General features: G+C 33.2%; 1 protein-coding gene across 2 annotated transcripts; it reads right to left on the minus strand.

Annotated features, from left to right (window-relative positions):
- Nucleotides 1-2,817: 2,817 nt before the first annotated feature.
- Nucleotides 2,818-7,396, minus strand: LOC146952838 (uncharacterized). 2 transcript variants are annotated; one of them, XM_085706474.1, is made up of 8 exons: nt 7,239-7,396; nt 5,588-6,741; nt 5,371-5,461; nt 5,094-5,251; nt 4,960-5,011; nt 4,585-4,664; nt 4,381-4,474; nt 2,818-4,257 (listed from the first exon to the last, which is right to left on the minus strand). In XM_085706474.1, exons 2-8 carry the CDS (start codon nt 6,710-6,712, stop codon nt 3,728-3,730), a joined length of 2,130 nt encoding a protein of 709 aa, XP_085562600.1. In that variant the 5' UTR covers nt 6,713-6,741; nt 7,239-7,396; the 3' UTR covers nt 2,818-3,727. The 2 variants fall into 2 exon arrangements, with proteins under 2 accessions (XP_085562600.1, XP_085562594.1); XM_085706468.1 differs by having other exon boundaries at nt 5,588-6,807.
- Nucleotides 7,397-18,696: the final 11,300 nt, after the last annotated feature.

Genomic DNA, 18,696 nt, shown 5'->3' on the forward strand with positions numbered 1-18,696 from the left:
TTAGAGAAATGAGGGCATGCACCATCAATATAAATTAGTTTACGTTAAAGTTCAGTAAAAATCAAATATTTGACTGTTATTTTTTTTCAAAAGTAAAAAAGGTTATAATATACACTCACGTGACATATGATGACTTTTTATTGGATGACGACGTAAAACTCTCTTCATAGTTCATGCATCACTGTTAAACTCTTTGACTTACTTAAGAAAACACCCAAAAAAAAGTAAAGCCAAGCCTAATGCAAAATATGATTAAACCAATTGATGAAATAAGCAGCAAAAAGATCCAAAATTAGGTGACAGTTAACGTGGTGAAATTAAAAATTGAATCATTATTGTGAAATTAAAAATAATTATTGATTTAATAACAAACTAAAATAATGGTCAAGATTTAATATGTTTCTTACCACTGTACTTAATTATCTAATTAGACATTCATATTAAACCTTGACAATTCTACTGGCACTTAACATCAGATCGGATTTAGGATTTTTTTTAAAAACAAACCGAACCACAAAATTAAATTTTAATAAGCCTTTCCCGCAGGAACATCCACAATAGATCCAGTACGTTTGACAAGATCTCCTTCTTTGATAGAGGTATCACTACCAAAGGCAACAATTCCGACATTCTCATTCTCAAGATGCAACGCTATTCCTTTCACACCGCTGGCAAATTCAACAAATTCCCCAGCTTGAATCTTGTTCAATCCATAAACACGTGCGCAATCCCACTTTTTTTTTTGGTCAAGTAGTCTAGTGGCTAGTGCTCACACAATTTTAGTGTGGAGAAGTGGAGTGTCGGGTTCGAACCTCGGCCCCTGCATATAATATGAAATATTCCTACCAATTGAGCTAAGCTCACGGGGATAATTTTAATACATTTTTATTCTTTTATTAGTATTATATATTGCATCATTATATTGATGGTTGATTTTTAATCTTAAATATTGAATTAATTTAATTCATATTATTACTACTTCATATTTTGTGTTATGTATTGCATTATTATATTGTTGGTTGATTTTTAATAAAGTTGTGTTATTGAGAACAACCATTTGTATGACAACTTATGGGACAACCATAAATTTACAAAGAAAAGTGGGTATAGGCACAAAAACAAAAGCAGTAGAGAGAGAGAGAGTAAAAATATAATGTGAATATGAGAGAGAAAATTGTCACAAAAGGTGTCGAAAAATGGTTGTATAAATATCATCTCTTTCTAATACAATCGATCATTTTCATTTTGTAATGTTAATTTTTAATATATTTGTGTTATATTTTGCATCGAACTTAGTATTTTACCCTGCATGTGTAATATTAATATTAATCAAAAAAATTACATTATGCATTTTGGATATCCAAATTAAACTGCATACAATTGGATCGGGTTTTATTAGAACAGTCATCCAAACCAAACCGAGCCGCGTATAATTTTTATTTTAGATCGGATGATTTTTTGCCTCAAAACCGATCCAAACTACACCATGAACACACCTAACAATTACTTTTTTTTTTAGGGAACACCTAACAATTACTAAAAACTTAGTCGAATTATCTACTAAAATAAATAACTTTTGACCGTTGCAAATCAATTCATAAATATCAAACCTTTGTGGGAGGTGTGTTGAAGAAGCTTGTGAGGTTGTGGGCTTCTTTCAATTTTTGTTAAATTGGGCCTGTATAAAGAAACTCCAACCCAAATATTTGGGATAGTTGCTAAATAGACCTTTGAATTGCTCATGAGTCCCTCAACAGATCTGTTTATTATTATTACTACTAATTGGTTTTTTTTTTGTGTAAACTTTGATCGGATTGTAATTTCTAATCGACTTTTTAAAAAAAAAAATCTCAATGATTCTTCGTCTTCCTTCCTTTCTTTGTTACTTCAATCTTATTTCATTTCTTTATACGTTATTTAGGTTGTAATTTTCCCTTTTTTTTTGTTTCGAACTGAAGGACTTGATGTTAAATTGGTTGATGTGGTTGATTGTGTGCGTGACACTTGTTTGATTGTGTTGATGTTTCCATTTGTGTTACCTCCTAAAGTGAATTATTGAGATGAGAATGAAATCGAGAAGACATTCAGATGTAGCCAGTGGCCACTATTTTTTATTTTGAATGAAAATAGATTTTATTATGAATGAAAATAGATAAATGTTAGTGGCGAATCAAATTAATGGAGTGTTTCTCCCTCTTCTCCTATTTGTCTTTTAAAGAAATTAAAATGATGGCAAATCTTATAAAATTATGTAAATAATGACCTTTTTTTTTTTGGAAAAAAATTAATTGGCCGGAGAAAATTGGATACGACAATAGCCATGGGAAACTCACATTGTAATGCATCTGAACTTCCCTCAACCACACCGGAATATCTTCAACATAGTCCTCGTTATTCATTGCGCCCGAGCTAACACAAACTACATTTTCAAGCAACCGTGGCATCTTGTGTTTTCACTCTAGGTTTAGCAACTTCTTCAGTAGAAAGTTATTTAAAGTTGTATTGTTGCACTGTGAGTATATGAGGAAGATTATGCAAGATTATAGATAAATTTGTGAATTAGCGAAAAGTGAGTATAGAAATCTAAATGTGTTTTTTAACACGACAAATATTATTTTTGTTAATAATTATTGGTATTGTGGTCAGAGTGGAGATCGAGCTCTCAACCTCCTTACCACTTCACTCATTAACTCTTCACCTCAGCCAACTTTATACCCCAAATTTGAATGGTTGTTGTGTTAATTTTTTCCCCTAATTTTCCAATACATCTTTTGACCATTTTATACAATTATTAATTTTACAAAGGAATACAAAATCTTAGCAAATCAAAAGAATACCAGCCTTAAAATGAGACTATATACAGAGAACATTTGTTAGCAATAATATTAATGTAAGTACTGTAGCAGTAGCCATAGGCTGTAACAATCAGCTACACTTGTTTGTGTTTTTTTTTTTTTTTTTTAAGAGCAATAGAAAGCCAAAACTGCAACTGTTCAACTAGGATTGACCATCCCAATCATCACCCTTCCAACCTCAGGCATTTGAGGGTCCTACCATGAAATGGATAGAAAGATTAGCAGACAAAGAGATTCTAAATTGGTTAGCCCAACCAATAATTAAATCCACAAATACCCCCCACCACCATTTTATCTCACAGTAAACTTCAGCCACTTCCTCTTGAATGAATCTCTTTTCCTCTCTCTCCCTCTCTCTCTCTCTTTCACACAATCTCTCTTATTTCAACCAAACAAGAGTCTTACAAAAGCATATCTGATGGGGCCTTTTCCATGTACTGATATATGACTTTGCACCTCTTTTAAGGGCCAGCATATTCCTGTGTGAGGTAAAGGCAATTTAGACTCAGTGCCAAGACAATCAACACTTAACCACTTCTTCATTTTTCAGTGGATTACATTAGAACCACGGTCGTGAAGCCACTTGTCATGAACTGATAAGTCGTCTGAATCCCCTGAAATCCGAAAGTGGAAGCTCGAAAAGTTGAATTTTCTGCAATTATCGAAACTGCAGTCTTTTTTAAGGTTTGACCTTTGACTGCAGCCTGCTCGGTTATCCTTTTGATGCTGTCGAAGTTTAACGTTGCTTCTGAGTCTTGAAGAACATTAGCAGCCAGCAATTTTCCAAGGACATCGTGCCGAAGCAAATCCATAATTGAGGAAAAGGCCACTTCATGAGTCTATTATCCATTCTAGGAAAGACCACTTTCATTTCAAAGGAGTACAGGTAATCCGTAATTGTGGAATGATTTTATTCGCCCATCCCAACCAGCAGTCACGATTACTAGACCCCATGCATGACAATTGGAAGTACTCTTGCATGAAGATTTCAAGAACTTGTATGCAGATTTGTGCAGTGAAGATTTTTTACTCTTAGGGCTTGAAGTAGGAAGTTTCTCCTCGGGATAAGTTGCGGAACCTTTCGGAATAGAATCCAAATAAAAATCTTGGCTTAGAGAAAAAGAAGATGGTGGATCAAGGCATACAGCTTGAGGTGACCTCTTATTTAGGACATCCAATTTTTTAGAATTTTCAATGTTATCAGATTTCAAACCACCCCAAGGTACTGCAACAGATGCGTTTGAAAAGAACCGCTCGCAGGACTTAATCTTCTTAGCTTTTGTGGAGCGAGACCCGTCGTCACTAACATTCCACAGATATACATTTGAGTCTTCACAGGCTGATAAAATGTGTTTTCCATCCGAAGTAAAAGATGCGGACATTAAGCTCGCTGCATTAAGCCCTGACAACAATATAGAAATCCTTAGACTTAAAACATGAAATGAAATAAAAAGTCAAATTAGATAGATAGGTAGATAGATATTATTGAACCAAAACCTTATAAAGTGGGAGCGAAACAAAATACCTTTGAATTTTTCAACGACATTAAGCCCTTCAATGATTCTGACTTGTGAATCAGCACAGGTAACCATAACTTTGTTAAAATCTTGTGGAAGAAACTGAAAAACATAAAATTAATTAATTAACTACGGAAAAAGATGCTTCGATCTTTGGAAAAGACAACAGAACTTAATTGGTGTAAAAAAGGCAGAAAAAGAAAAAACAATACCTGAAAGCCGGTTATTCCTCTTCCAGAAGATTTCTTTTTACCAAGTAAGCATAGTTGTGATTGCATCTGTAATTGATTATCTGATTCAACCAAAAACAAAAGCAAACCCAACAAGTTATTATCCCTCTTTTCACAAAACAAATTTGAAGCACTTGCTAAACTGGTGTATGAAGCACAGACACCAGACACGATACGTAAGTTGAAACTGCCATGTTGACACCGATAATAGTTTGAGAAAATTGAATTTTTGAATGTTGCATGTCGTGTCGGACACTGACACAGGTGGGACAGAAGACACGCATCCAATATGAAGTACCGGTGCTACATATGCAGATAAAGGAAAATATGAATATATATTTGTTATAAAGAAGATACCTGATACATTGTAAAACCGACAATTGCCTGTCATGGAGCCAATAATCCCTACCTGTATAAGGTAAACAAATTCACATGAAATTAACTCCCATAGAATCTTCATTTCTTCCGAAGGAAATGTAAAGAAATTATACCTGTCCATCAGGCCGATAGCACACTGCGGTGACAATTTCCTTGACATCAGTCCAATCAACAACATGACAATCAGGAATTGCCCATATGCGCACTTTTCCATCTATTGATCCGCTAATGAAATAATCATCATCCACAGGATTGAATTGTATGCATGTCACTGTCAAACATTAACATAAGAAGATACAGTTACTGACGAAACTCAAAGTGATACCAAAACAAGAAGTTAAAGCTAAAAACTAGAATACATAAGAAGAACAGAAAGGCGTTGAGGCATACCATAGTTACTGTGTGAGAAAACTTTCAAGCAGCAGTCATGTCCCACTTGCCATAGACGAACAGTTTTATCAACCGACGATGACAGCAAATACTGCATCGAAAAAGAAAAAATAGAAAACCAAATCAATTTCCAATTTTTCATAGAATTTTGAAAAAGAAAAAATACAATAATGTATTATTAGCTCAGAAAATAACTGAAATTATGACATTCACTCACATTATTCTTTGACCAAGAGAGATCCAAAATTTCACCTCCATGACCATGAAACTCATGAAGTGGTTTCTCCATCAAACGGAAGACCTTAGGAGGAAAAATGATGCAAGCTGAATCTGATGTCTTTTTCAGGGTCTTCACATTTCTAATTTTATCCTTATCCATAAACAAGGGTGTCAATTCCGAGAGATCATTCACCGTAAAGTAAATACAGGATGTATCAACTTCTGGAATGTCAATTTCATTATGCCTCTCATCCTCAACAACTTGCCACAATCGCACAATTCCATCTTCGCCGGCACTAGCAAGATACTGGCCGTCCGGACTAAATTTCATAGTAAAAATTGGACCTTCGTGCGCTTGAATATCTTGTCCCATATAAAGAGCTGAAAGTTCCTTTCTTTGTTTCTTGCATTGACGGACCTTAACTCGCTGAATCCTACAACCAGAGAATGAAACACCGTCTTCGTGCTTCCTGTTATCAGATTCTCCTTGTTGTACATCCATCATGCATGTCATTGAACGCAATTTTCTTAACCAACTCTTTTTAACCCTCTTTGTCCACGACTCAAACATACCTGTCCCCTCGAACTCCTCACCAAACTCATGCTGGTAACTGGTAGAAGACACCTCAGCAGCGTTCACAGATTCATCCGAAACCACTGACTGATCCAAACCTACTTCCACTCCATCATTCCTATCATCGCATGCCGAATTCTCCACCAAAGCACCAAATTCTGAAGAATTCATGGAAGACAAACAAGACATCGATAACCGACTTGAAAAGAAATCCTCCATAAAACCATGACTTTTGCTCACACTACTGCCACCATCTTTCATTCTATTAATCTCATCTTCTCTTTCATAACTACTTCCATCTACCGAATTCTCAAGGTTTTTCTGATCCAAACTCAATTCCATCCACTTTATAAACTTACTCCTACGCTCTCTAACACTACCCGGACTCCTGGTCCACAATTCATATCCAAAATCTCTCAGCAAACCCTCCACCAAAGGATGACCAGAATCAACTTCAGGGTTGTCAGCAACACCATTTGCATCTGAGATTGACACAATATCATCTTGAGCATCAAAAAATTGAACTTCTTCTTCGCTGAACCTAGCCATTGTGCTTCTTATTCAACCCATTAAATAACCTTCAAACAAGCAACATTTTTTCAAGCTAGTGGGAATGTAGCAAAATCCTTATCTACACCCCCAAACTATATATACAGACACAAACAAAAAAAACACAGAAATCAATATTAGCAAACATGAACATGAATTTTTTATTCAAAATGATAAAAATAAGAATAAAACAGAAACCAAGAGATCCAACAGAGATCCCAATCAAAACCCATTGAACCAAGTCTTACAAAGAACAATGATTCCCAATTTTTTATCACAAAAATCATTAGTAAAAAACAATAAAAATATATAAATTTTGAAAAAATTGAAAATTGAACCCATGTTTTGTAACACGAAAAGGATCAAAATTTTCACAACCCATCAAGATATTTTTAACGAAAATTCAAAAGGGTCATGTTAGAAGTAAGAAATTAATAAGAAAAAAATGAAAATTGTACTTCGTTGGAAAAAAAATAAAACATTTTTAAGGTTTATTGAAGAGGAAAAAAAAAACATGGGTGCTTACATAGATGTTGATATTTGGTTTGTTTAATGTGAAGAAGATTGTGTCTTGAAAGTGAGGAAGACGCAGATCGAAGCAGCAACCATGAAAGATTGGAACATTCTCTCTCTTCCTCTCTGTGTGTGTTTCTCTCTCTCTCAAACACAGAGAAGAAACACAATGGAAGAGGAAAAACCAAAATATTTATATATATTTAGTATTAAATTTTCTGTAAGAAAAGAACCGTAACAAAATTATAATGTTTTTTTTTTTTCCTTCATAAAAAAACGATAGTAAATTAACAATGTTAATCAAACTGTACGATTGAGTACACGTGTATTACAGTTTTATTTTATGTAGAAAAAATAAATAGATGTAAGTGCATGATGTTTTTTTTGTTACAAAGTGCATGATGTTTAATTTAATGTAGAGAAATTTTTTAAATGTCATTGGAAAAAATAACTCAAAGAAATTGCAAAATACTATATATGTTTAGATTGGGGTTTCGACTATGAACTTTTCACTTATTCATTTTAAAAAAAATGAATTTCTGACAAAAAAATTCAAATATCATTTATTAAGAGAGTTAAGTTTATTTCAATAACAATAATAGGGATTAAACACGAGATCTCTTGATTCAAAACTTGTCATTTTATTACAAGATGAAGTCCTTGAAAGTATTGCTTTTTGAAAAGCGTTATGAACATTTCCTTTTTAACATTTTATTTAACGTCCATATGTAATTGAATGAAATCTATATTGGAATCGTCATTTTATAATACTTCTCTTATTCTATTTTTTCGTTGACTTATCTTACTCTTTGTAGGCAAATATATTTAGTTTTTTGATAAATAATAATAAGGAAATGTTAACCAGTGCCCCGGAGGCACTGGTTAAGGAAGCAAATATAGTAATATATGTATGGATAGTTGTGTAATCAATGCATTAAAAGTTTAATAAGTATCTTTTTTGACTTAGAATTTCTTCTTTTAGCTTCCTTAACCAGTGCCCCGGGCAGTGGCGGAGCCAGGAAATATGAATAGTGGGAGCACTACCGTATATATTATTGAAAACATAAATATACATCTTGCTAAAGTAAAGAACTCGCAAGAAAATGTAATTGCGGTTTCTGACACTTCATCTGTAGTGGGTGCAACACACTGAATCGAAGTGAAACAACACCGGTGGGCAACATTTTTTATCAGTAGAGTCTAGTTTCCAGGCATGCCAAACAAACAACACCGGTGCACAACATTTTTTCATCAGTAGAGTCTGGTTTCCAGACATGCTGAATGAAGTGAGCATCTTAAGTTTCACCATTAACACAATTTTAAGCTCACCAAATTAATAAAATATGTTCCGTCTCATTACATTAATAACTAAATTTAAAATGTATAAGATTGGAAATATAAAATTAAAATTTGCAATAGGGGTTTAACCTTTAAAAGACAATGGAAGAAACTATAAGTGAGTGAGGTTTGTTGTTTGTATTGTATGTAGTGTTTATGTTTCTTTTAATGAAATTTTATTATGGATGTGAGACAAAAACAATTGAAATTGTGAAAGTGTGTGTACCGTGTTCTATGTGAGTGGAATAAAGAAGCTTCTAACATTTCAACATATAAACATATGCTAAGTAATTTCACAAAACTTAGTGCAGGCATGTGCACCCACTATGCTATATGTGCCTCCGTCCCTGGCCCCGGGGATATCGGTTAACATGACCAATAATAATAATAATAATAATAATAATAATAATAATAATAATAATAATAATAATAATAATAAAGCGTTTGATTGAACTCCAAAGTTTCGATATAGTGGTTAAAATGATAGATCTTTAATCCAAGAGATCTCGGATATGAGTCTACTAATATTTTTAAAGGGATACAAGGGTTTCTATACCTTGAACGCAAATAATATCCCTTTACCTTAAATTTTTGTTAGAAAAAATAAATAAAGTATTTGATTGAGTTGTTTGACTAAAAGAAAAGTAAGGAAAAATAACCATGTGTTGTTTTCCTAATATACATTAACTAAAGTTATTTTATTTAATTTTTTGGTCAAATGTTTTACGTGATCTTACTCTTTATAAAAGTGGTAAATAAAATCGCTTTTATTAAAAAAAAAAAGTGGTAAATAAAGTAAATAGGTAGACATAATTAAAAAAATTTTTAACAAGCAAAAATGGAATATAGATTACCACCGGTAATTCATCTCGCACAAAGTGTGCAAAAGATGATCACCAAAATAGGATAAAGTGTAAAGAAATTTTTTTTTTTTGCTAATACAAGTGTAAAGAAAGTTTCCTTAAAAAAAATGTAAAGAACTTTTTTTTTTAGGGAATGTAAAGAAAGTTGAAAAGGCGAACATGCACATTGAAATTGTTGAACGGATGGAGACATGGAACCGAGAAACAAAAAATCGAGAGCATGTAATTAACAACATCTCAGTGAACAGTTCGCGCACTCTATTTTCGTTTTATTGCATTAAATAACTAACTAGCAACAGACCTGTGCTAAGCACGGACTATTCCTTAAATCGTGATTTATGTGTCACAACGCAGTTACAATATTATTTACATTGAGAAATAAGAAAACAATTTAATGATAAAGATGAAGATAATAATAAAATCATTGAAATAATTGTTATTAAATATTATAAAGTGGTAGACTAAAAATATGTGAAAATATTATAAATGATAAAATCACAATAATGATAGCGGGGACGCTAATAAGCCCCGTGATTTTTATATATCATTGAAAAATATTTGTAATTTTTTTAGCATTTTTTTTATTTTTATATGAATTTATAAACAATAAATATGTATATCGTGCAAGATTGTTATATCAAATTCTAATTAGTATATTATAATTACTCCCACTATTATTTAGAAGATACAATTAGGCATGGCAATGGGGCGGGTGGGGACAAGTTTTATACTTACCCGCTACCATATACTTACCCGCTACCTTACCCATATCCAATGGGGATAAGAAATCGAATCTCATCTCCGTCTCCAACGGGTTCGGGTATCCCCACCCCATCCCCGCAATGGATAATATTCTTTTAATAAAATAGAGGTATTTTCTACCTCACACACAATGTTGCAATGCATTATCTTGCAAAGAAATGACGACGATAGTCGGCAGATCATGGCTATGGTGATGGAGAATAGAGCGAACTATGAGAAGTGAGTGTCATCTGAAAAACTGAGACTCTGATTGTGTGACTGAAATGATTTATGGTTTGAGTTTGTTTTTATATAAAAGGGGGCAATAAAATGATTTTCTACATTCAGGACAAGTTTGGGTATGAGTTCAGGGTGGGTATACCTATATCCCCGTTGCTCATCCCGTACCCGTATTTTGAAATAAGGGAAAACTCAAACCGAGTCAAAGCGGGGAAAAACCCGTCAAATTGAGTTTGGTTCGGATGAGTACTCGCGGGTATGAGTTTTGTTGTCATGCCTAGATACAATACATAAAAAAAAATCAATTTAACTAATTATTATGTGACTGATTGTTGTCACATGTATGATTTGTACAACAATATTGGTTAATGTCTAATTAATTAGAGAGTAATGTTTGTCTTGTGTTTTTTTTTATAGTCATTCTTTGAAAGGATATAATGATTAAAATATCTTCACAATTATATACATTGTGAGAAGTGATTAAATGCATGTATAATTTATCCTCGTGAGCTTAGCTCAGTTGGTATGAACAATGAATAATATATGCAAGGTCCGGGGTTCGAACCCGGCCACCACAAAAAAAAAATGCAATGTATAATTTTATTTTTTGTAAAAATATGTGGAAGATAGTATTTTTTGTAAAAATATGTGGAAAATAGTTTTACACTGACATTACATACAGATAAAGTATAATATTATAAAATATTTAATTATATATTAAACTATTAGTAATATTTTTTTTGGTGTAGAACTATTAGTAATATATAAATTGAATAATTATTATCTGACGATATATAACTTGACCCAACCTCTATTGTATATTATTTAGATTTAGATATTTCAAAAGTTTTAAACGTAGTGTGTCCCATATTTTTTATTGAGAAATATGGAAAAATATTTTAGTAGACAATTATTAATATTATTTATTTGGAATAATATTTGACTTGGTCTAGAGCTCTTTACCTTATTATTGACTTGGTCCAACACCACTAAGTCTTATTTTGTCATGTCATAGTTTCTCTTATAATTATGCTCCTCATTCTAAAGAACATTCATCACTCACACATCTTATAGAAAAAATGCACACAAAACAACAAATACTCTTCTTCCTCCTTTTTTTTGTTTGTTTTTGGATTTCATCTTCTAGATATAAAAAAAATATATTCTTGTGAGTCATAAGTCCTCGATTTGTAGCAGGGTTTGCTTGTTGCACTTTGAAGAATCAACATATTATGCAGAAAATATTTGAAGACAACGCGATCAAGTCGGCTCAAACTATTTCACTGTTTGTTTATTTTGCATGTCTTCAAGGTACAATCACACACACACAAGATTACCTTGTAATTTTATAAAAAGATATGGTATATTATTGATCTAGGTCGAGTCAATGTCTTTTAGTTGTGTTGGACTTATTTTATTATTTGAGATGTACTGTCTGTTGAGATTTGGAGGATTTTATGTTGATGTTGTATTTGACGATGATATATGTATTGATATGATATGGAGATGTATGATTATATGTCCGCTGCGATCGTTGAGATTTATATCTATGCATGCAAGTTGTTGTTTAGTTTTGAGACGTAGCGTCTATTTGTTGAATATTTGCTATATTCGCGTGTTTTATCGCTTAAATAGAAATAGGGTGTTACATTTAATCGTCGATGTCTCAAACTATTAAACGATCCAAGAGTCGATCTTATCGTTTAATTGACAATTTCTCAATCTATTAAATGATAAGAAAGCATTAAGTTTGGATACAAAGAGTGATTATCTAAACATCAATTCCATGTCTAGAATTTATGTTTGGATAGAGGATTATTCTAAACCTAGATTCAAAAGTATTTTTCAATCACAATTAAATCAAACATAAACAATAAGTGCAAGAATAATCTCAATATCAAATCAAATTCTAGAACCATATATTTAAAGATCTAAAGATTACATGTTTAGCTAAGATCAAGTACCTCTAATCCCAACAATGGAGATTTAGCTACTCATTGTCATGGAAGATTTGCAAGAATGAATTGAAATGGAAAGATTCATTACAACTTTGTGATTTCTCAACAAATGAGGAAGAATCCACCTTCTATCACTCTCACTCTATCAAGAACTAGCCCTATCTCTCTTTCTGAAGCTAATATAGAAAAGTCTATGAGATTCTAAGATTATGAAATGAATGGATCAAGTGGGCTTTTATAGATTTTCTGATCTGCATCAACTCGCCTCGCAAGTTCCTCCATTCGCCAAGGCGAGTTGAGTTTCCTTCACCAGTGGGTTTGTGCCACGTCATCTCTGAGGAGTTTAAGCCGCCCTAACTCGCCTCGCGAGTAAATGCACTCGCCATTTCGAGTTGCTCGCCTTCCATTCGCCTTTGCTAGTTGAGGGCGTGTGAAAAACTGGTGCTCTCTGGAACTTGCTCGCCTTCTGGACTCGCTTTCCACTCGCCATTGTGAGTGCACTCGCATCCTACTCGCCTTTTCCCTAAATAACTTGCAAAACAAGTAATAAAAGTGCCTTAATTATTCATTTAAAATACAACTTTCTAGCACTTATCATGGATGACGAGGGAATATGGAGGAGAAGAGGAAGATGAAAGATTTAAGGGGTATTTTTGTAATTTTGTGTTTGTCTGAAAGTCTCAAGGGTATTTTGGTATGTTCACCCTATCTTTTGCTGAGTCAGCGAGCCACTTAACCAATCAGCAATGCCACATCACCTAATAGGGGTGTTCAAAACCGAACCAATCCAAAAGAAAAACCACAAACCGAACCAATCCAAACCGAAACCGCAAAAAACCGCATATGGTTCGGATGTATTCAGATCATTTTTTTAATCAACCGCATGGTTTGGTTCGGTTTGCGGTTTTGATTTTACCAACCAAATCAAACCAAACCAAACCGCAAAATAAGAAAAACACTAATTAAATATATATCACCTAGACCGATACTCATAGAAATTCAATGGAAACTTTAATAAAATGACATATTTTTTCTCTTGTTAAATTTCTTCTTTGCTTTTTCTATCAAAAATGTATTTATGTGCAACTTGAACTCTTAGAAAATGATAGAATTTTAGGTCTATTGTATTTCTTACAAAATATGATTACTTCTTGTGCACGTTTTAATTTTCCCGATAATTTTTTTTTGTAATGTTGGATGAAATTTAAAACATTGCTGAAAATATATTGTGTTTTAGCTTTTTAATTTGATTTTAACGTTGGAAAAAAATATATTGTCTAAAAAAAACCACACCAACCTATCCAATCCAAACCGCATTGGTTTGGTTTGGTTCATATTTTATTTTAAAAGTCAACCGAACCAAACCAAACCGCATACTTATTTATCTTACGGTTCAGATGACTTTTAGGCTCAAAACCGAACAAAACCGCACCGTGAACACCGCTATCACCTAATAAGTGACGTGTCTGTCATTAAATGGTTTCAGGGACCAAATGTCAAGTGATTAATATTTGCATGTCAGATTTGAGATGTAATTTTCACCTTGATTAAAAAAAGTAAAGCTTATTTATGTATTTAGTCTCTGTAAATAGGGGTCACTTGAGTTTTGGTTCATGAATTTGCTAATCTGAAAATATATTGTGTTTTAGCTTTTTAATTTGATTTTAACGTTGGAAAAAAATATATTGTCTAAAAAAAACCACACCAACCTATCCAATCCAAACCGCATTGGTTTGGTTTGGTTCATATTTTATTTTAAAAGTCAACCGAACCAAACCAAACCGCATACTTATTTATCTTACGGTTCAGATGACTTTTAGGCTCAAAACCGAACAAAACCGCACCGCGAACACCGCTATCACCTAATAAGTGACGTGTCTGTCATTAAATGGTTTCAGGGACCAAATGTCAAGTGATTAATATTTGCATGTCAGATTTAAAATGATTAGCAAATTCATGAACCAAAACTCAAGTGACCCCTATTTACAGAGACTAAATACATAAATAAGCTTTACTTTTTTTAATCAAGGTGAAAATTACATCTCTTCATTCCCAATGAAAGAACAGCATCTATATCCATAAGATGGATTTTTTCTTTTCCATTTTAGCCAATAATAAGTTCATGAATATCTGTTGTTTAGTGATAAGTGCTTAGCGCTATAATTTTAAAAGGGACATGAAATTCAAATTTATGCAAAAATAACTAAAAAATGTTCATCAATGTCACATTAATTAATTTTTTTTTCCTATTTGTGATTAAAAAAATCTGAATAACAATGTGGCATACAATCTATAAATCCGGGTGATTTTTGTTTCAAAAATGCTAAATCGAACAATGAGACCAATTTATCAGATTAGATTTTTTATAAACTTTCTTTACTATGCACCATCGAACTAATCATCAGGTAGTTGTTGAAATACATTATCAATCAAGTCTTGTATGTTAATCTATGCCCAATAACAACATGATTAGAACTAATGATTTGATTTTCTATGGCCAAAAAAGTGTCCCAAAAAAACTGACCCATTTCAATTTTCAATACAACTTTCATCATTTCCAATACAATATAACACTAAATAATACTACTTTTATCATTCCCAATACAATATATTTCACTTTCCCCTTTATTTATACACTTTTCTTAATCTGTGTGAAAAACCAAAGTAGGTCAATTATACCGGGACGGAGGTAATATTTGTTTTTATTCACTCGGACATTTTCTTTATTTTTGTCTTTCATCGTATGTATATCTTCATGCATTATCAATTCTTCTATCAGTGTCACGATTAGGACATATCTATTTTTTTTCCCACCAAACTAATCTCTATCATGAAATATGTGTCATGTGTGATATATAAGGTGATTTTTTTTTCTTTTATTGAATTTTTTCATACACAGTAAAAAATTAAACATTTAAAGGTAACTAATCTTTTTTTGAACCTATCAAACATGTAAGGTATGCCTTAGTTAAAGTTCGAACACTTGACAACTTACTTATGGAGTTCAACCCTTGCCATTTGAATTAGTCTATTGTTGGGTTAGACACATTTAAATTAGGGTTGGGTCTGATGCGTGAATTTTTGTTGGGATATATTAGGGTTGGGTCACTTAGTCTAATTTATCACAATATATTCTCGTTTGGGATATATTAGGGTTGGGTCACTTAGTCTTACTTATTTTTTATATATAATATTTTAGCTTTTGCCTAAAAAAAAAACCAAAAACTCAAAATTTGGAGACCTTGTGTTATAGCCTATAGGTCTCCTTACACTCCCTAATAACCGGCAGTGCAAATTACATGTATTATAATATGAGAGACGACTACAATAGGTTTTCAAATCCATTACATAGAATAAGAGTATATACAAAATATCAAGAAGAATAGCTCAAGACAACGGAGCACAAAAACAACCTAAAACAAAGGTAACAAATTAATAGGACAATCCAACCAGCAAAGTAAGCCACGACCCATACTTTTTTATGATATTTTTAACTTCTATAAAGAAGATGAATTGACGAACACAACAGCAGCATGTTAACAAAGATTGGGCAAGCATCTGTCTTTGAGGATCTCCACATCTTCAATACATACATGTTTGGCATTTCCAAATAGTGATTAAAGGACGTTTATTCTCTAATGCTTAATTTTCCTTGTTTTCGAAAGTAAGTGAGAGGAAAAAAATTGAAAGGAAAGACAAAAGTAGGTAGGAAGTGATAATTTTCTTTGAGCCTTGAGAGAAAAAAAATGATACATATGTAACAACAAAAATAATCACAGTCACAGTAAAAAAAAATCATAACAAATTTAAAATTTAATATAAAGAGAAATAATCATAAAATATACTCCCATGATCCATATTCTTAAATAAAATGTAATCATTGGGATAGACAATTTTTTTTCCATAGCTTAGTCAGTAGACCATGACACTTTGTTTGGCTTCAATTCATGTGCTTGACAATAAAATATTTTTTCCCCCCGCAAAGAACAAGGCAACAAGTTATCCTTCAGAACCATTTGTGTGTCAAATCACATACTAATTATGTAACTCGAATACAATAGAGACCAAAACAATAGGTGGTGCAAACTAAACTGACCCATGTTTGTATTACTTTTCAACCTCTCAAGCATATTTGGATAATCATGAACATCTGCACCATTTCTAACCTCTTCAACATGGTCGTCCCCACACATAAATCTATCTACGTCAATTGGTATATTTCTCATAGTAGCTCCCAAATAGTAGATATTCAGCATATGTCAACCTTGGTGTCTCACCATGTTTTGACAAACATGTATAACTTTCACCACTCCCATTGCATAGTAAATGTTCATCTAGTTTAGCAACAAATACCTGCCTTGCAATTGGGGCACTCTAATTAAACAAATTTACAGTTTATCATCACGTTATCTTAAGATTTTTGGGTCCCACAACACCGCTAAGATTTTTGGGCTATTAGATGTGTATATATGGTCGGAATTCTCATTTTTTGAGCTAGTTTTTGGGATGAGGTATAAACTCATTTAACATGTTAAAATGGAAGGAGAGAAAAAAAACCTAATGTAACAACTAAATTACTAACATTGACCGTTTAATATTGTTGTGAATACGTTTAGAGTCCCACCAATACTTGATGCGTAGCGCAAATATATGACAACCAAAACCAAAAGAACGCAATAATAATCTTGAACAAAAATAAGCAACAATATGAAGGAAGAATAAGAGAAAGAAAAACAAACAAGATTGTTTATCCAATTCGGTCCAATAATTACCTACTATAGAGGGAGAGAGTAGCTCTCCGTTCCATTAATCAAGAGAGTAACTTTACACAAAGATTCCAAAAAGGATTACAAAAATCACTATCCAAACCAAACTCTATCCTTTTTCTGAATCTCTACCATGACCAAGATACTCAATGATTTAGTATTCTTCAAGGTGAATCCAATTATGATTCTATCAACCCTAGAATTCTTACCAAGCGAAAGTCTAAGAATTCTCTCTTAACCTTAGTTTTTGTGTTGGTTGTAAAATCCTTGTTCTCTCTTCTATCTATCTATCTATCTATCTATCTCTATCTCTCTCTCTCTCTCTCTCTCTCTCTCTCTCAAAACATAAGAAAAATATCTTTATAGACCAGGTTGGTCCTGAACTTAATTTTGGTCGTCGGGGTGCATTAAGTAGAATTGTACAAAAGAAAAAACAGATTTCCTGATTTTCATGTCAATCTTCACAAATCTCCACCTTGACTTTAAATCAGTGGTAATGCCCATTTATCCATCCACCATTGCTTGACCTTGCATCCAACTACACTTTGTAGTCTCACAAGATTTTACCTTTATCTTTTAAAACCTTAGAACGTCTTTCGCCATCTTGAAGAACTTGTGTCCTACTATCTTTGGCTTTTTACCCCTTGCCTCAAATTACCCTTGCTCTTTTAGGTAATCCCACACGTCATTCCATACCTTCTACAACCTTCGGAGTGTGCTTCTCCGTCCTCTTGAAGAATTCCTTGCTCTTAGAGCATGACACACAAGGTCTCCATAGTTGTACCTTTTCGGTGCCACAATTTTGTCTCCATCTGGTCCCACTAGTGGATTTCTCCACCTCAACTTTCAAATGCGAACACCCACCATGTCTTTTACGTTGTAAACTCCACCTCTAAGGCTGATCTTGAGTGTTCTTACCTCTATATCTCTAGATAACCTTGAGATTCTTAGCACCGCCTCTCCAGGCAGATGTTTTGTGTTTAACATCTCTCCAAATGAACACTCAAGTGTCGTCGCTTTTAAGGTGAGATACTCCACCTTCTTCCTTTTCCCAACACGACACCACCAAATCACTTGCATCCTCATATATCTCTAATGCAACTACAAATTGCACAAATTCATCGTTGCCTCCCACTCGGTACGTCTTTCTCCATCTTGAAGAATTTGTGTCCAACTACCTTTGGCTTTTTAGGTAGTTTCACAAGTTCAACCATAACCTCTTCAGCTCTCCAAAGTGGTCATGTACGTCCTTTTGAAGACCCATTGCCTTAAATCACCCTTGTTCTTTTAGGTAATCCCACAAGTCATTCCATACCTTCTTCAACCTTCAGAGTGCGCTTCTCCATCCTCTTGAAGAATTCATTTCTCTCCTTTAATGCATGATACACAAGGTCTCCATAGTTGTACCTTTTCAGTACCACAATTTTGTCTCTACCTAGTCCCACTAGTGGAAGACTCCACCTCAACTTCCAAATGGGAACACCCATTATGTCTTTCACCTTGTAAACTCTACCTCAAAGGCTTATCTTTCACCTTATAACAGACATAACTAAACCTAGTTATGG

This window comes from Medicago sativa, chromosome 1 (assembly GCF_051527215.1).
Source record: "Medicago sativa cultivar Bolivia chromosome 1, Bolivia_mono, whole genome shotgun sequence".
Classification (NCBI taxonomy): Eukaryota; Viridiplantae; Streptophyta; class Magnoliopsida; order Fabales; family Fabaceae; genus Medicago; species Medicago sativa.